We start from the raw sequence: 27,733 nt of genomic DNA on the forward strand, positions 1-27,733 counted from the left end.
GAGGGAGAGAACTTGGCCCCCATGGATACTCCACGTTTTTGTAAGTAAAATTTGTCTGCAAAACTAAAGTAATTGTGTGTCATGAGGTAATGGGTTATTTCTATCAAAAATATTTGCATGTCCTTGTCATAACCACTATATTTATTGAGATGATATCTCAGTGCCTCTAGGGCGATGTCTTGTGGAATGCCGTATTTTCCTTTTTCGTTGGACTGCTGAAACACACTTACAATTAATTATATTCATTCAAGTATGGTACTCACTTTATGTACTCATATGACACAGTTATGATCATGTTGATCTCAATAGACTTCGCTCTTACCTTGGGTTTATTCCAATGCGTAAAGATCTCTTAGTTTTGATTGTTTTGAAAATATGTAGCATATGAGTGTAAGAAATGGGCTTATTTTTTAGATATTTCGGTAGTATATGAAAAGAGGCAAACCATAATCTCAAATCAATACTGTTGGACCATACATGTACAACTGTTGTTAATATTATAGTCAGTTATCTAACGTTTTCTTCTGCCGCTTATATGTATTTGTTTGGCCATACAGGGTCAACTATAATACAGAATTAGGCTAATGAACATTTTACACACTTCATGGAATACGGAATTTATATCTAACTATTCTACTATCGTGTCACGTTTTCTTATACCAGTCTATTATTAGCTGATTGTCAGTGTGCATTTTGTTATTGTCATGAGAAAACACATTCTTTTCCGTCATTTTATAGGATTCAATTCACATCTACCGTGATGCGTTAATGTCTGTTTTCACAAGTAATTCAAACTAGTTACGTTTTTCAAATATTTCAACATCCTCACCAGCATATGTAGTTCATATCAATGCTTATATCGGTTGTTCACATACAGAAGTCTCCTGTGGTGTTGATATGTCTCTAGTATATATATAGACCAATGCTTTTGCCTTGCGGTTGTCGTTTAGTTCCGGATCCAGCGAAGGTTTCTTAGTGGTTGTGAAGTCTCTTTATTTTACATGAGATCTATTATCCTTTTGGATACTTATCAAGTACTTGCTCTATATGTAATAATATTAATACCATATACAACTATATCCAACATATTCATAGAAGAAACTATATTAATGGATTAACATAGGCTATCCCGGGGTAAAGGAGAGGGGGGGGGGGAAACAATATTTATCATTCGTTGAGGACATTAGATTTAGACATTTGTTACGACAAAATACTTATAAAACTCAATTCCAGATTTAGTGATTTGTTATGATACTTATAAATCTTACGATTATAGATGAATTATGAATACTGTACTATACAAATATTTAATTTGTTCTGTTTTCTTCAATTCTTTTTTAACCTTATTCATATACAAATATTTTTAATTCTTTGATATGTCAACATGCCATGTTTGCTTTTCATGTATGTACAAGTATATGTACGACCTGGTGTCTCAGTCTCTTTTGTATGAGCTTACCATTAATTAACGGGCTTATTTATCACCTTCCATACATAAGTTGTTACATCTATATATTATATCCTAGAATCGCTTTTGAAGAACACTGTACACTTGTTGTACACATATTATCATTATATCGATTAGATTTTACGATATATTTACTTTCTTGCCCGCTGGGTGTCAGCTACCCCTTGACTGACTATTTCCGCTAATCATCGTCATTTGCATATTGGCTCTTACAGCTGATCACTCAGCATACAAGAGAGCCCCAGACACACGGTCATTATCTTTCTTGCCATGATTAAGAACGCAGACTGCGTTTGAAACGCGTAGGCTTGGGGCATATACCCTAACTACTTGCACTTTGGGACTGCGTCTCCCGTTCTATTTTTACTAAAATTTTTTCCAATAAACATGGGACTCTCATTTCCCTTTTAAACTAACATCAGCGCTGGATCACTCTTCCTCTACATCATTGTAACCTTTGCTGTACCTGAGTTAACCCATTGCTGCCAGAGTCCCTGCGTTAACCCTTACTACCCCTTGCAGTCCATGAGTTAACCCCTTGCTGACTTGCTCATCCCCCGTTGTATCCCTGGTTAACCCTTGAAATGTTTAACCCTTCCCACTGTTAATCCTTTACCTGATTAACCCTTAGCGTATAGGGACAGTTACATTAGGAGGGAGTGGGACAGAGATAGTGGGCGTGTGAGAATTACAAGTAACTTATGTGTATTGTATTGTAACGTAACTTCTATGTATGTGTAGGTAAGTGGGTGGCGGTATAGATTAGGATTGTAATACCGTGTTTATACTTTACTATGATTAGTTACTGTATTTTATATATGAGAGTGATTACTGTATGTTAATAAACATTACCATTTACTGTACGGTCTTATTCCCTTAAAGGAACAGTATCAACGCAAATAATTTTTTTATATGTTAAAGATGTTAGTGCTGTAATAAAAACGTTTATATTCATTTGTGTGTTTGTGTTTTACTGTTTCTTATTTTTACACTTTTTCTTTCCTATGGGGGCTGCCATTTTTTGTTCCATTTCTGTGTGTGCCGATTAACGACACACACAGACATGGAACACGGCAGCCACAGTCCCATAGGGACTGCGAACGGCTCCCGTCCCATTGACTGCCGTGTACGGCGTCTGTGTGGGAACTGCGCATGCGCCGCTCCCACACAGTCCTATTCGAAATTGGCGCCGTCCGGCGCCATTTTCCTGTGGACCGGAAGTCGCGGCCGGACAGTAATATTACTACTTCCGGTCGCGGCTTCCGGACTTGTGCACATGGAACAGCGGCAGCAAACGGAGCGGACGGGCCAGAGGGAGCCGCGGCGGCAGGAGCAGGTAAGAGATTTCAATGTATGTTAGTGTTTGTGTGTGTTTACTACTATATGTAAACCTACTACACTGTGGGTTACCTCAAAAAATGGCGACACGCAGTGTAGCAGGTTAAACCTTTCAAACCCCTCGTTTATCCCGGCACTAGCCAGGATAAAGGAGGGGGGATGCTGAGAGCTCACTAGAGCGAGGGCTTTTAACCCAATGTTGCAATGCTGCAATTTTGGGAGCAGCCCCATCTAGTGGCCAAAAATGGGTAGTATTATAAATTAGAAATAATTTATAATATTACATGGCTCGTGCCAAAAAAAATAAATAAAATTTGAACAATGTTTAATCACCCACACACTAAATGTTTAATTTTTTTTAAAAAAACATGTTTTTAGGGCAACACCATGCCTTTAAGTAGCAGCAAAGCAAGCAGAGTGACGTTAGTATAAAGGAAAGGAAGGGAAGCTAGGCATAACCCTAGTGACCCTGATTATAAAGGCAGTAGTAATAGTGGGTGACACGAGTAGGTGAAACTGGTATTACCCCATCCCCTTTTACACATACTGTGCAGATATAAAAGATATATATATATATATATATATATATATATATATATATATATAGATTACCCATAAAGGGCCTTTATACTGTTAAATTGGTGACAGACATTTTATATATACATAGTTACATAGTTGATAAGGTTGAAAAAAAACACAGGTCCATCAAAACACGAGAGACAAAGCAGCACTTCCAAAAATCAAGGGAATTTATTCACCCAACAATGCAATGCAACGTTTCAATCCAACAGGATCTTTCTCAAGCACGTGAACAAACCACACAAACAGTGTATATAAGGACTCATAGAGTCATCAATGCCAATTATACAATCAATGCAAAAACCTAAAAAATATATTATAATAAATAGCATATATGCAAGTGGATAAATCACATAGTGAATATAAACATCTACGAGTGTAGATACATTAAAAGTGCGTATATACAATGTAAGGCTACATGTAAAATATACAGAAGTAGCTAAAGTGCCTAATTTAGACCAGGCGGAAAAGTGAATTAAAAATTGCAGTATATTAATACATATAACACAGGTGGACTTCACATTCCTCCGTCTCGGCGTCCTCAAACCCTTCATGCGCATGTTTATCTAAAGAACTCTATGATGTCACCGGTATGCTCTGAATGGGTTGAATGGCGCATGTGCGCCTGGAACGCAGAAAGCTTTCCTATTGAAAATTGACCTGAGTCAAATTCTGACATCACTCGCACATGCGCAACATAATCAACACACCTTACAGTGGCGGGCACCAGCGCTGCCATTAAGAGTACGCTATTCTACTTGCCCACAACTACTAATTTAAAGAGGCTCTGTCACCAGATTCTCAAATCCCTATCTCCTATTGCATGTGATCGGCGCTGCAATGTACATAACAGTAACGTTTTTGTTTTTTTTAAAACGTTCATTTTTGGCCAAGTTATGAGCTATTTTATATATATGCAAATGAGGTTTGAAATGGACAACTGGGCGTTTTTTTTTCGTTATGTCCAACTGGGCGTGTATTGTGTTTTTAACCGGCCGTGTTTACGTGTATGACGCTGACCAATCAGTGACCAGTCAGCATCATACACTCCTCTACATTCATTTACACAGCAGCGATGTGCAGCCACATAAACAGAGATTAACGTTAATAAAGTGTCCTGATAATGAATACACATGAAATCCAGCCTGGACGTCATGTGTATTCAGAATCCTGACACTTCTGAATCTTTTCTGTGAGATTTCCAGCAAGGGAAACGAAATCTCGTTTACCTCTGTAATCTCGCGAGATTTCGTTTCCCTTGCTAGAAATCTCAAAGAAAAGAGTCAGAAGTGTCAGGATTCTGAATACACATGACGTCCAGGCTGGATGATCATGTGTATTCATTATCAGGACACTTGATTAACGTTAATCTCTGTGTATGCGGCTGCACATCGCTGCTGTGTAAATAAATGTAGAGGAGTGTATGATGCTGACTGGTCACTGATTGGTCAGCGTCATACACGTAAACACGCTCAGTTAAAAACACAATACACGCCCAGTTGGACATACGAAAAAAAACGCCCAGTTGTCCATTTCAAACCTCATTTGCATATATACATAAAATAGCTCATAACTTGGCCAAAAATGAACGTTTAAAAAAAAAAAAAACGTTACTGTAATCTACATTGCAGTGCCGATCACATGCAATAGGAGATAGGGATTTGAGAATCTGGTGACGGAGCCTCTTTAAGTCAAAATTTAAGAGAAGGATATAATATTGTATAATATATAAATATATGTAATTATCACCTTAGTTGTAGTTACCCAAAACGATAAGACGAAAAAACTAAGAACAATCGGAAAGAATATCTATATACCTCTATATGGGAACAGAATCTGCCCACCACATAGAGGAAATCAGATATCTGCCAATAACATATAAATTAAACATTTCGGATACTATACCCGAGATTATACTAAACAGTAAAATTACATCCTTAATGTTATCACATAAACATGATCAAATATACTGTAGAGGGACCATCCGTTATTTATCGAGAAGAATCCTCTGTTGATACAGAGGGGACCAAGCATATCTAAAGCAGGATATGAGGAAGATGAGATGTGCAAGCTCGGAGGAGGAAGTCCACGCAGGGGCGGATTACAATGAGGGCAATATGGGCAAGTGCCCGGGGCCCGAGGGTTGAAGGGGGCCCCGTTCGCCCTAGTTCTCCCTTACCGGCTGTTAAAATTACAGCCGGTTCAGAGAACCTGAGTGAAGCGGGACCGCTCACCCAACCAGTGGCGTAGCTATACACTACACTACGCACTACACAATAAAAAAGTTACTATAGTAACGGGAGCCGCGGCCTGTTACTATAGTAACTACAGTACTTACCTTCCTGTTTCCGGTGCGCAGCGCATGACGTCACCACCATCCTGAGTCAGGACATCCGCTGCGGCTGAAGAGCAGGGTAAGTTTAATACCCCTTCTACTTGGAGCTGATGGCTTGGAGTCCGACTCCCAGGATCACCTGTTTTAAGGGGACGTAGCGCTCGTACGAGAGCTGGTGCTTCCCCTTCATTTCGGTCACTTGCTCACATTGTGAATCCGTGTCGGCGATCCACAGTGTGACCGAGTAAGTGAAATGAAGGGGAAGCAGCTTTCGTACGAGTGCTGCGGCCCCTTCAAAACAGATGATTGGGGGTTCCCGGGAGACGGACCCCAAGCCATCAGCTATTGATGGCCTATCCTGAGGATAGGCCATCAATGTTTATGGACTGGACAATCCCTTTAAGTCTATGATGTTGCAGGCTTAGAGGGCCCATGAGACAGGATCACAGATTGTGTGATGCTGTCTGCTGGGCCCTGTATCTAAGCCAATCACATGGTAGGCTTAGATACAATGCCCATGTGTGATCCTGTCTGCTGGGCCCTGTATCTAAGCATCTTACATAAGCACATGGTAGGCTTAGATACATGGCCCATGTGTGATCCTCTCTGATGGGCCCTGTATATAAGCCTACCACACGTGTTACTAATCGTTTTTGTTGTTTGTGTTTTTTTACAGGTTCGGTTGTTGGACTACGTCGGATTCCAGGACTACTTCGATGACGGCATTTTTATTATCAATAAAAAGATTAATGAGGGTTGTCTTGGTGGTTTTTATTTCAATAAAATATTTTTTCTATGTCTTTGTTTGTTTTTTAAACTTTATTATTACCGCCTTAGTAATGGCCGCTGATTGACAGCGTCCATTACTAAGGTGAGGCTTAGTGTTAGCCGGTACAGAGGTGCTGTATATATGTACTGAGCTTGATTCTGGTGCTGTGTCTGTGTGTGTATATATATATATATATAAATATATATATGTACTGAGCTTGGTTCTGGTGCTGTATATATATACAGTGAAGGAAATAAGTATTTGATCCCTTGCTGATTTTGTAAGTTTGCCCACTGTCAAAGACATGAACAGTCTAGAATTTTTAGGCTAGGTTAATTTTACCAGTGAGAGATAGATTATAAAAAAAAACAGAAAATCATTGTCAAAATTATATATATTTATTTGCATTGTGCACAGAGAAATAAGTATTTGGATCCCTTTGGCAAACAAGACTTAATACTTGGTGGCAAAACCCTTGTTGGCAAGCACAGCAGTCAGACATTTTTTGTAGTTGATGATGAGGTTTGCACACATGCTAGATGGAATTTTGGCCCACTCCTCTTTGCAGATCATCTGTAAATCATTAAGATTTCGAGGCCGTCGCTTGGCAACTCGGATCTTCAGCTCCCTCCATAAGTTTTCGATGGGATTAAGGTCTGGAGACTAGCTAGGCCACTCCATGACCTTAATGTGCTTCTTTTTGAGCCACTCCTTTGTTGCCTTGGCTGTATGTTTCGGGTCATTGTCGTGCTGGAAGACCCAGCCATGAGCCATTTTTAATGTCCTGGTGGAGGGATGGAGGTTGTCACTCAGGATTTGACGGTACATGGCTCCATCCATTCTCCCATTGATGCGGTGAAGTAGTCCTGTGCCCTTAGCAGAGAAACACCCCCCAAAACATAATGTTTCCACCTCCATGCTTGACAGTGGGGATGGTGTTCTTTGGGTCATAGGCAGCATTTCTCTTCCTCCAAACACGGCGAGTTGAGTTAATGCCAAAGAGCTCAATTTTAGTGTCATCTGACCACAACACCTTCTCCCAATCACTCTCAGAATCATCCAGATGTTTATTTGCAAATTTCAGACGGGCCTGTACATGTGCCTTCTTGAGCAGGGGGACCTTGCGGGCACTGCATGATTTTAATCCATTACGGCGTAATGTGTTACCAATGGTTTTCTTGGTGACTGTGGTCCCAGCTGCCTTGAGATCATTAACAAGTTCCCCCCGTGTAGTTTTCGGCTGAGCTCTCACCTTCCTCAAGATCAAGGATACCCCACGAGGTGAGATTTTGCATGGAGCCCCAGATCGATGTCGATTGACAGTAATTTTGTATGTCTTCCATTTTCTTACTATTGCACCAACAGTTGTCTCCTACTCACCCAGCGTCTTAGTTATGGTTTTGTAGCCCATTCCAGCCTTGTGCAGGTCTATGATCTTGTCCCTGACATCCTTAGAAAGCTCTTTGGTCTTGCCCATGTTGTAGAGGTTAGAGTCAGACTGATTAATTGAGTCTGTGGACAGGAGTCTTTTATACAGGTGACCATGTAAGACAGCTGTCTTTAATGCAGGCACCAAGTTGATTTGGAGCGTGTAACTGGTCTGGAGGAGGCTGAACTCTTAATGGTTGGTAGGGGATCAAATACTTATTTCTCTGTGCACAATGCAAATAAATATATATAATTTTGACTGTGGTTTTCTGTTTTTTTAAAAAAATATAATCTATCTCTTACTGGTAAAATTAACCTAGCCTAAAAATTCTAGACTGTTCATGTCTTTGACAGTGGGCAAACGTACAAAATCAGCAAGGAATCAAATACTTATTTCCTTCACTGTATATATACTGAGCTTGGTTCTGGAGTTATATATATGTTCTGAGCTAGGTTACTTCCCGCACGAGGACGTACAGTTACTGAGTTTTTCCCGGTGCACACTGTCGGCGACAGTGTGCACCGGGAACCGGGAGGTCAGCTGTCGCCGACAGCTGACACTCCCCTCTTGCCGGCCAGTGGTCCTTTGCCGCTGTTTTCGGCGAATTAACCCCTTCAATTCGGCGATCGGTTGCAATCGCCGAATTTTAGGGGTTTCTAGCATATCATCAGACCCTGGTCTGAAATCGCGGGGTCTGCCGACAGTTAGTATGGAAAACGGAAGCCAAACCATAGCTTCCGGGTCTGCTATGGACGGAAGCCCATCAGGACCAACCTTCGGCTGGTCCTGATGGGCTTCCTGTCAGAGTGACAGGAAGTCACTGTGTCGTTCCTAATGCACACTGTCGGCGACAAGGTGTGCATCGGGAACTTGGAGATCAGCTGTCCACGACAGCTGACACTCCAGTGTTGCCGATCAGCGGCTCATCGCCGCTGATTTCGGCAATTAACCCTTTACATGTGGGGCTCGATTGCGATCTCCGCATGTAGCGGGTTTGTAGCGCATCAGCAGCCCCCATGCAATCGTTTTCCTATAATAAGTCATTTATTATAGGGAAAAAATGAAAACGTCAAAAAAAAGTACACATATTTGGTATCACTGTGTTTGTAACGACCCAAACTATGAAACTATAATGTTCATTTTTCCGCACGGTGAACGCCGCAAACAAAATAAACGGAAAACTGTCAGCATCGCTATTTTTTGGTCACCACCCCTCCCAAGATATAGAATAAAAAGTGATCAAAAAGTCGCATTTACCCCAAAATGGTACCAATAAAAACTACAACCCGTCCCGCAAAAAACAAGACCTCCCACAGCTTTTTTGACGAAAAAATAAAAAAGTTACGGCTCAGAATAGCGTGTCCCAGAAAATAAATTATTTTATAGAAACTTAATTTTATTGTGCAAATGCTGCAAAACTTAAAAAAAAACTATACACATATGGTATCGGCGTAATCGTACCGACCGGCAGAATAAATTAAACCTTAAATTATTGCGCACAGTGAACGCTGTAATAAATAAAGAATTTAAAGCGCCAAAATCGCTGTTTTTTGGTCACCTTAGCGCTAAAAAAGATCCTCAGGGGCCAAAATGCTCACCATACCCCTAGAAAAATTCCTTGAGGGGTGTAGATTCCAAAATAGGGTCACTTTTGGGGGGTTTCCACTGTTTTGGTCCCTCCGGGGCGTTGCAAACCCGACATGGCACTGAAAACCAATCCAGCAAAATCTGGCCCCAAAATCCACTAGGTGCTCCTTTGCTTCTGAGGCCTGGATTTCAATCCATTAGGACAATAGGGCCACATGTTGTATATTTTTAAAATCTGCAGAATCTGGGCAATAAATATTGAGTTGCATTTCCCTGGTAAAACCTTCTGTGTTACAGATTTTTTTTTATTACAAATGAATTTCGGCAAAAAAAATTTGTAATTTCACCTCTACTTTGCCTTAATTCCTGTGAAACGCCTAAAGGGTTAAAATACTTTCTGAATGTGCTTTTGAATACCTTGAGGGGTGCAGTTTTCAAAATGGGGTGATTTATGGGGACTTTCTAATATATAAGGCCCTCAAAGCCACTTCAGAACTGAACTGGTCCGTGAAAAAATGGCCTATTGAAATTTTATTGAAAATATGAGAAATTGCTGCTAAAGTTCTAAGCCTCGTAACGTCTTAGAAAAATAAAAGTATGTGAAAAAAAATGATGCAAACATAAAGTAGACATATGGGGGATGTTAACTGGTAACTATTTTGTGTGGTATTACTATCTGTTTTACAAGAAAATACATTTAAATTTAGAAAAATGCAAATTTTTGCTAAAATTTGAAATTTTTCACAAATAAATATTTAATTTATCGACCACATTTTTTAACTAACATAAAGTACAATATGTCACGAGAAAACAATCTCAGAATAGCTTGGATAGGTAAAAGCATTCCGGAGTTATTACCACATAAAGTAACACATGTCAGATTTTAAAAAATCATCTGTGTCCACAAGGCCAAAACAGGCTGTGTCCTAAAGGGGTTAAGAGAAGGTAAATATATACAGTAAAAACTAAATCCAAAAAACCATGGAGGAATCTCAGTTTTTTCCAATTCACCCATTATATGGTACTTCACATGGTGCCAATAAAAACGATACCTCCTCCCGCAAAAAAATAATCCTTCACACACCACTCCATTGACGTAAAAATAAAAAAGTTATAAAGCGCCTGACCACTTCAGTGTCTCAAAGTATTCTGCTTTCTTTCTTCTATATGACTCATTCTGCTTTTACAGCTAAATTAAAACCGTGCCAGATCTGTGGCCGCCTAAACAGAAATCTGCAAATGTGTACGGTACAGCGTCTTCGGAGTTTGCGGGGGGGGGGGGGGCAGACCTGAAAAAGTGCCCGGGGACCATGGTGCCCTTAATCCGACCCTGAGTCCACGTATCAATTTTAATCTAAAAAGATATAGAGAGAAAATATAAAAATATAATCATGAGACGTTTTATATAGAATCATAAAGTAATCAAGTTACAATCAGGCAAAAGTATGTTCAAGGCCTAACATATCGTACTAAAGACACCCCAGGAAAAATGCAGGTGTACCCATGGAGCTAACATCAAACTCAATGTACCTATTAGACCACTCTAGAACTAACCTTAAAGTCAAGATTTAACCCATTAGGTGATAATGCATTAAGCCGGAAAATCCATTCAAGTTGAGTTTCGCAGTCCTGTCACCACCTCTCCTATGGATGGGTACATGGTCTATGATCCAAAATTTCAGATCATTGACGCTATGTCCAGCCTTCAAAAAATGGCTTGAGACAGGTAGATCAATTCTTTTCGTATGAATCGTAGACTTGTGTTTATTAATTCTGGCCCTACATTCTTGTGTAGTTTCCCCCACATTAATTAATTTACACGGGCATTGCAAAACGTAGACTACATAGGTGGACAAGCACGTCAAGAAGTGTATAACCTGAAATGTCCTACCACTGCCAGGATCAGTAAATGTATTACCCGTAACAGAATTAGTACAATTCCCACAATTGAGATGAGGGAAGTACCCAGTTTTAGGAGGGGCCAATGTCAACTGATGGCATCTACGAGAGGGTCCTACATCAGCATGAAACAAATGATTCTTGAGATTTTTAGTCCGCCTGAAGGCCATCCTGGGAGGTGCCTTGAATTCCAGTACAGACCCGGATAAATAACTCAGTGTATGCCATTTACGGCGATGAATAATGTCACTAATTTTGCCACTAATATTTAAATATGTGGAAATAAAGGACAATATGGAAGGTGAATCCTGTCTGTGAGCAATTAGAAGATTATCACGAGACGTCATACAAACCTTTGCATTAAATTAGCTGCATTTGAATAATAAATCCATATAGTGTAGCTGTCACGATGCGGGGTGTGGACCCACTGGGCCGTACCGCGTAGCGGGATGGCAGCTGGCCAAACAGGTAAGTACAGAGTTCAATTAGTTCAGCGAGCATACCTGAGGCAATCGTAGGCAGTAGCGAGGCAAGAGCGTCCAGGACCAGGCGGCGGGAAGTCGTCAGGTGAGGAGTAGCAGATCAAGCGTAGACTGTAGCACAGCACGGCAATAGCACAGCACGGCAATAGCACTAGGTAGCACGGAAACAGGATACGGGATACAGGAGCAAGGTACACTGGGAAACTGGAAGACACTGGGAGACACTGGCAAAGAGCAAGAGGACAGAGCCCTTTTTATAGCCCAGGGCATCCCGGGCTAGATTGCAGACTTCCTGCAAAAATGGGTGCACTGGCCCTTTAAGGAGACACTCGAGATACGGAAGTGAGTGCCGGCGCCTCACAGGAGGACGACGCTGCAACGAGGTAAGATGTCCATGGCCACGGCCGTCGAGGTTAACGACCGAACGACAGACCGTGGCCATAGACGTTACAGTGGCTTAAATGGGAAAAATAGTGCAGTTGTGTATTGTACGAAAGGTCTACACAAGATGTGTTTCTAATCAGAATATAAAACTTACACCTTATTACAATATATTACTGATGTTCCTTTTCTCTTTCTCACAGCAATGCAGGATTGGGGTACAACGATATGTGGGGTTTTTGTATTGTTGCATGGTGTATTTCAGAGATCACGGGTTTAAATAAAAATGATTATAAAAAAACCAACAACCAATAGGAACAAGTTCACATGTATAAGTATTGATGTAGCAAGAAGCAGTATCACTGTCTCTTATAAGAAAAATACATTCAGTAGTGCCACGTCTTTGTTCAAGGAGAGTTGCTAGTTTTGTGTTAAAGAGGTTGACCGATTTCTACTGAAATGTCCAAAATGACCTAAAATATTGTGTTTAGACACAGGCACCCTAAACTACACCCATTGCTTACCCCTGTGCTGCATTTGAAGGTCCCCTGCTCCTCCTGGTTCAGAGGTATTGACAGTGGATGGCAGCCAATGATCCCGTTCATAGCTCTCAATATGGAGGCGTTCATGTGATCTACCCACTTGACCGCCTCCTAGGCTGCCTGCCCCCCCCCCCAAAAAAAAAGGTATACCAGTCCAATCGAGGCCAAAAGTCCCTGAATAGAGTATACGTTGGGAGCTTACCCGATTAAACTTAGGGCCAAAACGTAATGTGAACTAGGCCTAACACGTTTAAAAAAAGTTTTTATTATACATGATTGTGGTGCTTGGATATGTTTGTTGCAATTGCACTGCTGATCACATAACATGTACTATATGTTTTGTGTCCAGATCACAGTAAATACAATAGCCTAAAGCCTTGACCAGAACACAAGAAAGAAAATACGTGTGCATCATGCTGTATAGCCCTCGTTAGGATCATTATAGCTCTCTAGTGATGGATGTTTTCCACAAGTAGCAATCCCTACTTTGTAACCAAATTTTGGCAGTGCTTGTTCTAGCACTCTTTAGTGCCTGAAAGTGACTTTTAATAGGTGGTATGCACCATTGAAAAAATAAAGATGTTGAGAAGAATGATTGTTTTGTTTTCCAGAAACAGCTGCCTTTTTGTCCATGAGTTGTGTCTTGTACGACAACCCAGCCCCATTCATACAACTACTTTAACGTTATACTTTGTACTAGGGCAGGGCAATTATGATCGAACTCAAAATCATGATTAGTTGAACATGTAATCTTGGTTACGATTATTGAACGATTATTTAGGTCACACCCCCTTTTTCATGCCACACCCCAACTTGCATTCTACGCCATTGAACTAATATTTATCCCCTGAGCCTGCTGTATACTACTGTATATAATATACCCCCTGACACTGCCCCACTCAGTATATCTCCCCCATAGTTCTCCCCACACATTATAATGCCCCTATAACTACCTCCACACAGTATAATGCGTTTTATATATATATATATATATATATATATATATATATATATATATATATATATATATGTATATATATATATATATATATATATATATATATATAATTTTTTTATTTTATTTTTAAATGCCCCTATAACTGCCTCCACACAATATAATGCCCCTATAGTTGCCCTCCACACAGTATAATGCCCCCATAACTGTCCTCCACACTGTATAATGCCCCCATAAGTGCCCTCCACACAGTATAATGCCCCATAGCTGCCGCTACATAGTATAATACCCCCATAACTGACATCCACTCAGTACAATGCTCCTATAGCAGGCCTCACACAGTATAATGCCCTCATAACTGCCCCACACTATATAATGCCCCCACAGCTGCCCCCAATAGTGACTGATAAAAATAAAAAATACATGCTCACCTAACCCCGTTCCAATGACGAGTGGAAGAGATCCCTCTGATACTATGATCTGTGCAGCTCGGCGCAGACAGGCGCCATGACGTGATTGCCTCACGTTTAGCGATACATAGTGAATGGTAGAGCGGGTCCCCTTATCTACCATTGGATTCAACTGTATCTGCATCCTGAAGATGTAGATACAGTTTAAACCGGGAGAAAATAATTGATAAAACCGAAATTCACAAAATGACGTTGATTAATTGCCATGAATTTCTATTTAGATTATTTTTCTATTAATTGCCCCAGCCCCACTTTGTACCTAACTATGTGGCAAGGTACTTTTCACCAGAAATATGCCTGTGTATAGATTTCAGAGATTAAGACAGTAATTTACATATACAAAACAGCCATAACATTAAAACCACCTCCCTAATATTGCATACATCCCCCTCATGGCGCCAAAATAGCTCTGACCCGTGGAGGCATAGACTCCCCTAGACCTCTGAAGGTGTCCTGACCTCCATGGCTCAGACTTCTTTTTCCAGCACATCCCACACATACTCAAGCAGATTGGGATCGGAGGAATTTGGAGGCCAAGTCAACATCTTGAACTCATTCTCAAGTTCCTCAAACCATTCCTGAACAATTTTTGCAGAGTGGCAGGGTGCAATATTCTACTGAAGTGGCCACTGCCATTAAGGTGTGTACTTGGTCTGCAACAATGTTTAGGGAGATGGTACATGTTAGGGTATGTGCACACACACTAATTACGTCCGTAAATGACGGACGTATTTCGGCCGCAAGTCCCAGACCGAACACAGTGCAGGGAGCCGGTCTCCTAGCATCATACTTATGTACGATGCTAGGAGTCCCTGCCTCGCTGCAGGACAACTGTCCCGTACTGAAAACATGATTACAGTACGGGACAGTTGTCCTGCAGCGAGGCAGGGACTCCTAGCATCGTACATAAGTATGATGCTAGGAGCCCGGCTCCCTGCACTGTGTTCGGTCCGGGACTTGCGGCCGAAATACGTCCGTCAATTACGGACGTAATTAGTGTGTGCGCACATACCCTTAAAGTAACATCCACATGAATGCCAGGACCCAAGGTTTCCCAGCAGAACATTGCCCAGAGCATCACACTGCTTGTCTTCTTCCAATAGTGCATTCTGGTGCCATCTCTTCCCAGGTAAGTGATGCACATGCACCCAGTTGTCCACATTTAAAAGAATAAATGATTCTTCAGACAAGGCCACTCTCGCCATTGCTACATGTTCCAGTTCTGATGCTTACGTGCTTGTTGTAGGTGCTTTCCGCAGTGGACATGGGTCAGCATGGCCACTCTGACCGGTCTGCTGCTACACAGTCCCAAATGCAGCGAGCTGCAATGCACTGTGTGATCTAACAGCTTTCTAAAATAGCCAGCATTAACTTTTTCAGCAATTTGGGGTACAGTAGCTCTTCTGTGGGATCGAACCAGACAGCAAGCCTTCACTCCCCACATGTATCATTGAGCCTTGGGTGTCCATGCTCCTGTCACCAACTCCCCAGTTGTCCTTCCTTGGACCACTTTTGGTATGTACTAACCACTACATACCAAGAACACCCCCACAATACCTGCCATTTTGGAAATGCTGTAACCCGGTCGTCTAGCCATCACAATTTGGCCATCGTCAAATTCGCTCAGATTCTTATGCTTGCCCATTTTTCCCACTTTCAAAGCATCAACTTTAAGAACTGACTGTTCACTTGCTGCCTATTAAGTTACACACCTTGACATTGTAACGAGATAATCCATTGTAACGAGATGATCCATTCACTACACCTTTCTTTTCTAATGTTATGACTGAATGGTGTGTGTATATATATATATATATATATATATATATATATACACACAGATGTAGCCATCTTTAACTTGACTCTGATAACTTGCTGCAGCGTGATATCACAGAACAAAAGCCATTGAAAGCCATTGAAAAAGTCATGAAAAAGTTTCATGACGCTGTGTATTTAATGCGTTAAAGGTCAAGATGCAGATGGCTATATATATGTATATGTATATATATATATATATATATATATATATACACTACCGTTCAAAAGTTTGGGGTCACCCAGACAATTTTGTGTTTTCCATGAAAACTCACACTTATATTTATCAAATGAGTTGCAAAATGACTAGAAAATATATGACAATGTTAGAAATAATGATTTTTATTTGAAATAATAATTTTCTCCTTCAAACTTTGCTTTCGTCAAAGAATGCTCCATTTGCAGCAATTACAGCATTGCAGACGTTTGCCATTCTAGCTGTTAATTTGCTGAGGTAATCGGGAGAAATTTCACCCCATGCTTCCAGAAGCCCCTCCCACAAGTTGGATTGGCTTGATGGGCACTTCTTGCGTACAATACGGTCAAGCTGCTCCCACAACAGCTCTATGGGGTTGAGATCTGGTGACTGCGCTGGCCACTCCATTACAGATAGAATACCAGCTGCCTGCTTCTTCCCGAAATAGTTCTTGCATAATTTGGAGGTGTGCTTTGGGTCATTGTCCTGTTGTAGGATGAAATTGGCTCCAATCAAGCGCTGTCCACAGGGTATGGCATGGCGTTGCAAAATGGAGTGATAGCCTTCCTTATTCAAAATCCCTTTTACCCTGTACAAATCTCCCACTTTACCAGCACCAAAGCAACCCCAGACATCACATTACCTCCACCATGCTTGACAGATGGCGTCAGGCACTCTTCCAGCATCTTTTCAGTTGTTCTGCGTCTCACAAATGTTCTTCTGTGTGATCCAAACACCTCAAACTTCGATTCGTCTGTCTATAACACTTTTTTCCAATCTTCCTCTGTCCAATGTCTGTGTGCTTTTGCCCATATTAATCTTTTCCTTTTATTAGCCAGTCTCAGATATGGCTTTTTCTTTGCCACTCTGCCCTGAAGGCCAGCATCCCAGAGTCGCCTCTTCACTGTAGACGTTGACACTGGCATTTTGCGGGTACTATTTAATGAAGCTGCCAGTTGAGGACCTGTGAGGCGTCTATTTCTCAAACTAGAGACTCTAATGTACTTGTTTTGTTGCTCAGTTGTGCAGCGGGGCTTCCCACTTCTCTTTCTACTCTGGTTAGAGCCTGTTTGTGCTGTCCTGTGAAGGGAGTAGTACACACCGTTGTAGGAAATCTTCAGTTTCTTGGCAATTTCTCGCATGGAATAGCCTTCATTTCTAAGAACAAGAATAGACTGTCGAGTTTCACATGAAAGCTCTCTTTTTCTAGCCATTTTGAGAGTTTAATCGAACCCACAAATGTAATGCTCCAGATTCTCAACTAGCTCAAAGGAAGGTCAGTTTTATAGCTCCTCTAAACAGCAAAACTGTTTACAGCGGTGCTAACATAATTGCACAAGGGTTTTCAAGTGTTTTCTAATAATCCATTAGCCTTCTAACACAGTTAGCAAACACAATGTACCATTAGAACACTGGAGTGATGGTTGCTGGAAATGCTCCTCTATACACCTATGTAGATATTGCATTAAAAACCAGACGTTTGCAGCTAGAATAGTCATTTAGCACATTAACAATGTATAGAGTGTATTTCTGATTAATTTAATGTTATCTTCATTGAAAAAAACTGTGCTTTTCTTTCAAAAATAAGGAAATTTCTAAGTGATCCTAAACTTTTGAACGGTAGTATATGTGTGTGAGTGTGTGTATGTAATTTTGATCTTAAGATAAGTCATGCATTATGTATGGATCAGCACCATGGAGAGCTCTGTACGTTAGCAATGTCTTATACTGTACATTATAACACAATATAAAAGACAATATACTTTGATATCTACAGTCATTATGACTACTTGTATATAATAAGGCCAACAACATATCTGGAGATATACTCAACCTTATACATGTTATCACTTTCTTGTTGATGAAAAGAAGTGCATCCAGTTCATTATTCCCATTATTTCCTACACATACAATGCTTCAGAGCATCTGATCAGACTACACAGAGTATCCAGGATGAATAGGAAATAAGTGAAGGTATATCAATGAATATTCATAAATACTCCACTAAAGGCTATATAAGTCCCTCGTTGAACAGTCAGACCTTGCTCTAATCCACAGAAGAAGGGTTTGTCGGCTGAACTGTTCAAAATTCAGGTATGTTAAAATTAGACTTACAATTTTCTTTTTTTTTTAATATGAAAAGTTGTTGTTAGTTACAAAATGTTTATTTGAGTCCATTATACGGTACTTATCAGTTAGAGAGTCTTGTGACTGATAACTACGGATGTAGCAGTGCTGGATTTGTAATTTACCTCTTTGTGGCTGCATTGAGTGTGCATCATGATATAGTGGAGTTAATTCCATATGAAAAATGACAAATCCTGATAGTCATGAAAAATGACAAATCCTGATAGTTGTGTCATATGTCAAACTTAGCTCTGCTTTATTTTTCTAGTAAATTAGATTATTTTGTTCTGACAAAAGACCGACTATGAAGTCTGAAGTGGGAACCTCTCAGTGCAGAAAGCAAAGTCTTATAGAAGATGCGCGCAAGGAAGTTTCTGAGTTAACTGCATCTGATCCTATGGCTGAAACAAGTGATTATCCTGATGAAGGTAGCAGCGCCTTAAATATTATTTTTACAATCAGAAAACACAGCGCCTCTCCCCTTTCTAGCAGCCTCAAGATTTTGGAGGTAAATTTTATTCATATGTATATACAAATTTTATTCTTCACATCATTCCCAGCTAGTTTGACCTGTTAGGAATTTAAGAAGTCACCAGGATATACTACAATATACAGCATATTTATTGATAGACAATTGCGCAGGACACATATACAAATAATAATGCAATAATAATATTGAGTACATTTTTATATAAACTCTGTATTATTGAAATTCAATGGGAATATTTGATTATTTAAGTTGCTTGACAGGGGTCTCACACTGTAGACCTAAATGTCCTGCCTGTGACTGTGATCAGTGGGGACCATCACTAGCAGATTACCAGCTTTGAGTGGCTAGAGAGTCAAAAATAGATTAGTGAGTAAAGCGAAACTACCAGGAACCACAACGTTCCCTCCATCCTAGACAAGAAAAGCAGCTCCACAGTGTGAGGACCGAATCAAACAACGCTTCATATCTCAGCTACCTGGACGCCTGTGAGTATAACAGGAGGGAATGGATATTGAGATTATTTGGATCCTATAGTTACCCTTTTGAGAAGTCCCTTTAATGTCTTTATAGGACTCATATGTACCGGGTGAGTACATTAAAGATGCAAACATTCAATTCAATACAATTATTTCAAGCATTGTGCCTAAGTAAGTAACAAGATATGTCGCTTGAATCTTTAACATACTCAGTTGACTGACTGAAGGCATCGTATCACTTACAGGGGTTATCCAGCCAGGACAAACCCCTTTAAAGTGTAGCCCCCCTGGTGATCACCTGACCATTAAGGATCCAGCCGCTAATATTACGGGGAAATATTGTATCACGCGGCACCCATACAAATGAATGGCCAACAGTAAAATACGCTGTCAGGCTGCATTCGCTAGGGTGAGAGCAACTCTTTGCAGCAGCTTTATTCTCTGGCTGTTGGGGGGCCTCCTTTATGCCATTCACATGCCTTAACAGCATACCTAGACAGTGGTTGTTCTAATTTGACCCCTTTATTTGTTCATTGTCCAGCTTCTCCTGACGGCTAGCACAGTGCAATACTACTACTATGGATATATTATATGTGTATGATTTCCATATTATTAGTACTTTTTTCTAAGCATATACAGACAATTTATTTATTCAGCTCACTCACAGATTTTGAGAAATATATGAAAGCAGATTATGAGAAAGGTTCCCTACATTGTAAATCGATAAGATTGTGATGTCACGTAGTTTTATATTTTATCACTAGATGGCAGAAACATCTTAATTTTCAGTCCAAGTGTTATTAACCCCTTCCCACCGCAGCCGTTTTTCAGATTTTCATTTTCTCCTTCGAAAAGGAATAACTTTTTTATTTTTTCATCGATGTAGTCCTATGAGGGCTTGATTTTTGTGGGACGAGTTGTAGTTTTTCATTGCACCATTTATTGTACCATATAATGTACTAGGAAAAAAAAATAATTGTGAGGTAGAAAATAAAAAAAACAGCGATTCCTACATTGTGTTTTGCGCTTCATTTTTACAGCATTCACGGTGCAATTAAAATGACATGTTAACTTTATTCTGCGGGTCTTTACGTTTACATTTAAATTGATATAATTTTTATTATATTACTACTTTTACAAGGAAAAAAACTATCTGTAAAAAATAAAATTTATTTTGTGTCGTCCAATTCTGTTAGCCATAACTTTTTTATTTTTCTGTTGATTGAGGAGTATGAGGGCTTATTTTTTTCAGGATAAGCTGTAGTTTTAATGATACTATTTTGGGGTACATGCAAGGTTTTGATCACTTTTTTTTGCCATCTTTTGTGGGAGATGAGATGACCAAAAAACAACAATTCTGTAGTTTTACCTTTTTTTTTTACAGTGTTTACCGTGCGCGTTAAATAATTATTTATTGTAATAGTTCAGACTGTTACAGACGTGGCGATACCAATTATGTTTGTTTATTAATTTTTTTACAATGCTTTAGGGGGAAAATATTTTTTTTTTCTAACTTTTAATATTACTTTTTTTTATACATTAAAAAAATAACTTTATTTAACTGATTTTACTTTTTTATTAGTCCCCCTAGGAAACTTGGACCAGCGATCGTTGGATCGATTTCACTATATACTGCAATACTAATGCAGTATAGCGTCTTTTTGACAGTCTTCTACTAAGCCCTGCCAGAAGCAGAGCTAAATAGAAGCACAAAGATGGCAGACCCGGGGACTTTTATTAGGCTCCCAGGCTGCCATAACAAACATCGGCACCCCGGCGCGATTGTGACGCGGGGGAGGAGCGATGGGCTGTTAGAGGGGGCACCCCCTCTTTCTAATGATTAAAATCCTGTGGCATTTAATGGGTTCAACTAGCCAGATCACGCTCGAGCGCGATCCTGCTCGTTACAGTGAAGTATTGGTCTGTAACTTAAAGCCGACACCCGCGGGTTCAGCTCGTGACGTACCCGGCTGTTACGTAACTGTATATCATATGTCGGGAAGGGGTTTAAAAAACAGTCTGTAATTTTAGTATTGGCCAGGTAAGTATAAGGGTATGTTCACACTGCTTATTTTCAGCCATTTTTCAGGCCATAAACGGCCAAAAAAACTGCCTAAATATCGGAAGCAGAATGCCTCCAAACATCTGCCCATTGATTTCAATGGGAAAAACGGTGTTCTGTTCGAAAAAACGGCGGGTAAAAAGACGCCCCGTAAAAAGAAGTGCATGTCACTTCTTGAGCCGTTTTTGGAGCAGTTTTTCATTGGCTCCATAGAAAAACAGCTCCAAAAACAGCCGTAAAAAACGCCACGAAAAACGCGAGTTTGCTTAAAAAACGTCTGAAAACAGCTCCGTATATGACTTTTTTAGTAAGCGTGTGAACATACCCTTACAGATGATAAACTAATGATCGTCCATATCAATTGTTTTTCAGGAAAATCGATGTGTATCCATGAAACGCAAGGATCACCCACACATAGTTTTGATGCAGTTTTTGTGGCAGTTTTAATTAAATTTTTTGAGCTAAAGCTAGTAGTTGATCCAAAAGGAAGGAAAGGCAAGACTGATGCATCTACTTTCTTTTCTGTCCACTGCTATGTTTGGCCTAAAAAAACTAAACCAAAAACTGCGTCAAAGCTGTGTGTGTGATACTGGCCAAAGACTTGGCAGCAAAGTATGCAACATTTTTCCAGAGCCTTTACAATATTTAAAACTGTGCGGCAGGGAGGAATTGTTGTCCAGGTGTGTGCTGGTATTGAATGACAAGGCTGGGCCAAACACAATCTGAATGTCTTGGAAAGTTGGGAATCGGAAAGTTTTAAGCATCCTGTTTACAGCCACCACCTAAACTTGTATCTGTTTCCTAAGCTGCAGCTCATTACATATATACAGCATCAGAACAAAGCTCATTACATATATACAGCACCAGAACAAAGCTCAGTACATAAATACAGCATCATAACCAAGCTCAGTACATAAATACAGCTCCAGTACCAAGCTCTGTACATATATACAGCACCAGAACACAGCTCATTACATATATACAGTACCAGAACCAAGCTCTGTACATATATACAGCTCCAGAACCAAGCTCAGTACATATATATAGTACCAGAACCAAGCTCAGTACATATATACAACACCAGCACAAATAAAGCTCAATTTAGTGCAACCCCTGCTGTATAGGTTTGCACTAAATTGTTTCCAGCTCCCAGCATGGCCCGAACAATGGTAAGTATATGCTGGGAGTTGCTGTTTCACAAAAAAAAATCATTTCATAATCATACCACCCATCATCTCGCTGCAGATCATACAGTGACTACAGTACTGATTAGAGGCAGAATAAACATTTACATTAAGTGACTCAACGGTGACGTCTCAGATTATAGTTCTTTTTCTCCCTCCGGTTCGGACCTCTATGATGATTTCTCCCGGTCACATCCCATTTCTGCAGTTTGCCGCTCAAATGTCTTTAGCTTCTAACTTTTTAAACATTTCTACACCTATAAACAAAGAAAGTTTTCATTATACCACACACTACGCCCCTAAATATAATAGCGCCATACACTGCACTTCTAATTCTAATAGCACCATACACTGTGTTCCACACACACACCCTGCCCCCTATAGATAGTTCCTGCCATAGAGCCCCCTATAGATAGTGCCCCATGGAGCCCCCTGTAGATAGTGCCCCCATATAGCCCACCCCTGTATATAATGTCCCACATATAGCTCCCCCTATAGTGCTCCACAGATAGCCCACCCCTGTATAAAGCCCCCTGTAGATATAGCCCACCCCTGTATATAGTGCTCCACAGATAGCCCACCCCTGTATGTAGCCCCCTGTAGATATAGCCCACCCCTGTATATAGTGCTCCACATATAGCCCACTCCTGTATATAGTGCTCCACATATAGCCCCCGCTGTAGATAGAACCCCCCGTAGATAAAGCCCCCCCCCCATAGTTAAAGCCCCCCACTGTAGATAAAGCCACCCCCGTAGATAATGCCACACACTTTTTTATTAGGATAAAAAAATAAACTATACATACTCACCTTAATCCCGTTCCCGCACCATCCGGCAGCAATAGAGACCTGCTCTCTTCTGCGCAAGTCTCCTGGGGTTGAACGACGCAAGCAGCGCGATGACGTGATCGCGTCGCTTGCGTCTATGAAAGGCGCTGATTGGCAGGGCAGAATTACTTTCCCTATCAATCAGCGCCTTTCAACTACGCAAACGGCGCAAAGTATCGTGCCGCTTCACTCGTAGAAAGGCCCTGAATGGCCGGGCACGGAACGTACCCAGCCACTCATTGCTTCTAATTGTTCCTGTGTCCTATAGATGCAGGTACAATTATAGTGCAGGAGGGGGTGACGGCGGCTGGTTTTAGTGGCGCCGCCGACCTCTCAGAGAGGCAGCAGGCCGCCGACATGGACGGTGCGGCCCTGGCACCCCCCTCTATGTTGTGCCTGGGGCACATGCCCCGCCTGCCCCCCTAGCTACGCCCCTGCTTAAACACGAGAGCATAGCACGATAACAGACCATGATTTCAGTCTGATTGTCACAAAAACATCTGAAATTACTTTTCTGATTTGTTTTTTCTTCATAAATAAGTGTCTTAACACAGAAGGGGATTGTGTATGAAAAGAGACTAGTTTTTACATACGTAGTAACAAAATGTACAGCTGAAAAAAAGACATTGGTCATCCAGTTCAGCCTATTGTCCTGCAATGTTGCAAATAATCATGAGGCAGAAGTGAACACTAAGGGCGGGTTCACACATGGCGGAATTCCACTTAAATTCCGCTGCGGACACTCCGCAGCGTTAATCCGCAGCGGAGCCGTTTCTCCATTGACTTTCACTTTAAATTAGCAGTGTTCGTTTACACGATGCGTACAATTCCGCTGCGGAGCATAGGCTGCGGAGCGGAATTTGGTGTCCGCAGCATGCTCTGTCTGTTGCGGAGCAGTGGCGGACTCATGGCGGAATTTCTCCATTGACTTCAATGGAGATTCAAAGTTCCGCAATGAAGTCCGCAGCTGTCATGCACATGTCATGTGTGCTGCGGATGCGTCTTGCTTTTTTAACTTGACATTTCTTCATTCTGGCTGGACCTATGTATTTCTAGGTCTACAGCCAGACTGAGGAAGTCAATGGGGCTCCCGTAATGACGGGAGCGTTGCTAGGAGACGTCAGTAAATAGTCACTGTCCAGGGTGCTGAAAGAGTTACGCGATCGGCAGTAACTGTTTCTGCACCCGGGACAGTGACTACCGATCACAATATACAGCAACCTGTAAAAAAATATAAGTTCAAACTTACCGAGAACTCCCTGCTTCTGTCTCCAGTCCGGCCTCCCAGGATGACGTTTCAGTGTAAGTGACGGCTGCAGCCAATCACAGGCAAAGCACAGGCTGCAGCGGTCACATGGACTGGCGCGTCATCCAGGGAGGTCGGGCTGGATGCCGAAAGAGGGACGCGTCACCAAGACAACGGCCGGTAAGTATGAAAATCGTTTCCTTTCACTAGGGAAAGTGCTGTCCCTTCTCTCTATCCTGCACTGATAGGGAGAAGGGAAGCACTTTTCCCGCAGTCTGCAGCAGCCAGTCCGCATCAATGTACTGCACATTTTGTGCAGATCCGCAGCAGAATCTGCAACGCAGATTCTGTGCGGCATCGATGCGGACAGTTGCGGAGGAATTCCGCCATGTGTGGTCATGCCCTAAATGTCAGTGTTTTTATTGCTTATTGAAAGATGTGACAATTTATCATTTTATGGTCACTATTACCTATTATTGCCCCACCCCAGCCTGCACCTCTGTTATTTTGTCAGATCTATGAGTTAATATTAAGTCCAAAAGGGCCTTCCCTCTAGTTGGGTCCTGCACCAGATGGAAAAAGTAATTATCTTAAGTTATTGACAGATACCTTTATGAGATACACAGGTTTTAGTTTGCTAATCTGGATAATTATAGTCCCCCATAATAACTACCTCATTGTGATTTGATGCCTCATCTTTTTGCCTTACCAAAAGATTTTCTGTGTATTGTTTTATATTTAGTGGCTTATTGCAAATCCCTAAAGTATTTTTTTATGGTTTTTCCGTCCATGCATTTCTACCCATACTAACGTTACATGATCATTTCCCTCACATAGTATCGTTCCATAGTGTGGGCTTTAGACAGGACGTTACATAAAGGTAAACCTATCCCCCTTTTTATTTTTTTACGATCCTTTGTGATCAAACTATAACCGCTGTTAGTTAACCGCCCAGTCAGTGGCATAACTACCGCTGTAGCAGCCATAGCGGCTGCTACGGGGCCTCCAGCCGGCACGCCCCCCCCCATGCCCGGAGGCACCGCTAGCAGCCACTATGGCTGCTAATCGAGGTAGCGATACCACATTCAATAGTGTCTGCGTCCTTTGGACGCAGATGCTATTGAACACTATGGCAGAGCAGGGAGGCTACTGTCGCAAAGACCGGGCCCCTAAACCTGGGGGGCCCACAGGGCACCGTAGCCGCACTGCGCTGACCGCGCTGATCCTGCTTCCTGAATGGTGGAGCAAGAAGCTGACGGCTCATTACTCCAGTATTCACTCCGCCGTGAGTGGCTCGGCACAGGCAGGCGTGATGTAGTGACGTCATTGTGCCTGTCTGCACCGAGTCACTCACAGCACAGACTGGAGGAGAAGGATCCTCCACCCGTCGTGGGAACGGGATAGGTAAGTAATTATGTTATTATTTTTCTATTAGGCACTATGGGGTATTATACTGGGTAGGGAAGGGGGGTTGATATGATAGGATCATCTTACTATATAAGGGGCATTATACTGTATGGGTGGCATTATACTGTGGAGGCATTATACTCTGGGGACAGCTATGGCGGACATTAGACTCTATGGGGGGCATTATGCTATGGGGACAGCTATGAATGGCATTATACTGTGGGGGGCATTATACAATGTGGGGGCAGCTATGGGGCATTATACTGTGGGGGCAGCTATGAGGGCATTATACTGTGGGGACAGCTAAGGGGGGCATTATACTGTGAGGACAGCTATGGGGGCATTATATTGTGGGGGTAGCTGTGAGGGGGCATTATACTGTATGGGGCATTATACTGTGGGGCAGCTATGGGGGGCATTATACTGTGTGGGACAGCTACGGGTGGCAAGATACTGCATGGGGCATTATACTGTGGGGGCTGCTATGGGGGCAATATACTGTGTGGGGGCAGCTATGGGGGGCATTATACTGTGTGGGGCAGCTATGGGGAGCATTATACTGTGGGGGCAGCCATAGGGGTATTATGCTGCATGGGGGAATTTGTTTGGGCATTGTACTGTATGGGGGCATCTGTGTGGGCATTATACTGTATGGGCCATCTGTGTGGGCATTATGCTGTAAGGGGGCATCTGTGTGGGCTTTATACTATATGGGGCATGTGTGTGGGCATTATACTGTATGGGGCATCTGTGTGGGCATTATACTGTATAGGGCATCTGTGTGGGCATTATACTGTATGGGCCATCTATGTGGGCATTATACTGTATGGGGCATTTGTATGGGCAATATACTGTATGGGGCATCTGTGTGGGCATTATACTGTATGGGGCATTATACTCTATGGTGGCAGCTATGGGAGCATGGTACTGTATGGGCTGAACCGGGTGTGTATGGGCGGGGATTGGGTGGGATTAGAGGCGTGGCTTAAAATAAAAAATTTGCCGCTGCACGCCGCATCGATTGTCCCTCTTTGTGATACTTGAAAGTATAGCACTGTCTACAGGGAGGGCTGTATAGCACTGTCTACAAGGGCGCTTTATAGCACTGTTTACAGGGGGGGGCTGTACAGTACTCTTTACAGGGGGGGTCTGTATGACACTATTTACAGGGGGACACTATTTACATGGGCGGGCTGTGTGTGGCACCCAGGGGAGGGGGGCCCAGTCAAAAGTTTGCTATGGGGCCCAGTGTTTCCTAGTTACGCCCCTGCGCCCAGTCATAATTATCATCCAGTCATGTCTCAGTTATCCCCACTATGTCATACCTTTCCTCTAACATTGTTAATTCTAGTTAACCAATTTTATTTGTCCGTTTTCTAGCATTGGTCAGGATACAGTTTAGAAGTTTTGGGTATTTTTTTTTATTTTAAACTTATTCTTATTAATTATTCTAAACCTTCCCTCCATTCAACCCCGATTCAATAATAATTCCTAGTTCTCAATCTACACTATCTTGCCCCCTACATGTGTAATTGCCCTTACCCCAATCTCTATTTTAAACATGTCATGTTTAAACAGAGAAGTCATCCCAGATGTCCAAGAACCTAAACCCCCCTTTCCTGCACCAGTTCTTGAGACACTTGTTTACCTCTCTAGTGTGGCATGTGGC

At 41.6% G+C, this 27,733-nt stretch overlaps 1 protein-coding gene across 1 annotated transcript in view; it reads left to right on the top strand.

The window, feature by feature from the left end:
* The first annotated feature begins 18,646 nt into the window (after positions 1 to 18,646).
* Positions 18,647 to 27,733, top strand: part of LOC142751092 (tyrosine 3-monooxygenase-like) — a 74,259-nt gene continuing 65,172 nt past the window's right edge. The window contains exon 1 of the mRNA XM_075860067.1: positions 18,647 to 18,880. Within this exon, the coding sequence (XP_075716182.1) occupies positions 18,677 to 18,880 (204 nt within the window). The 5' untranslated portion in view covers positions 18,647 to 18,676. The remainder of the gene's footprint in view (positions 18,881 to 27,733) is intronic.

The sequence above is a fragment of the Rhinoderma darwinii genome, chromosome 3, assembly GCF_050947455.1.
Source record: "Rhinoderma darwinii isolate aRhiDar2 chromosome 3, aRhiDar2.hap1, whole genome shotgun sequence".
Taxonomy (NCBI): Eukaryota; Metazoa; Chordata; class Amphibia; order Anura; family Rhinodermatidae; genus Rhinoderma; species Rhinoderma darwinii.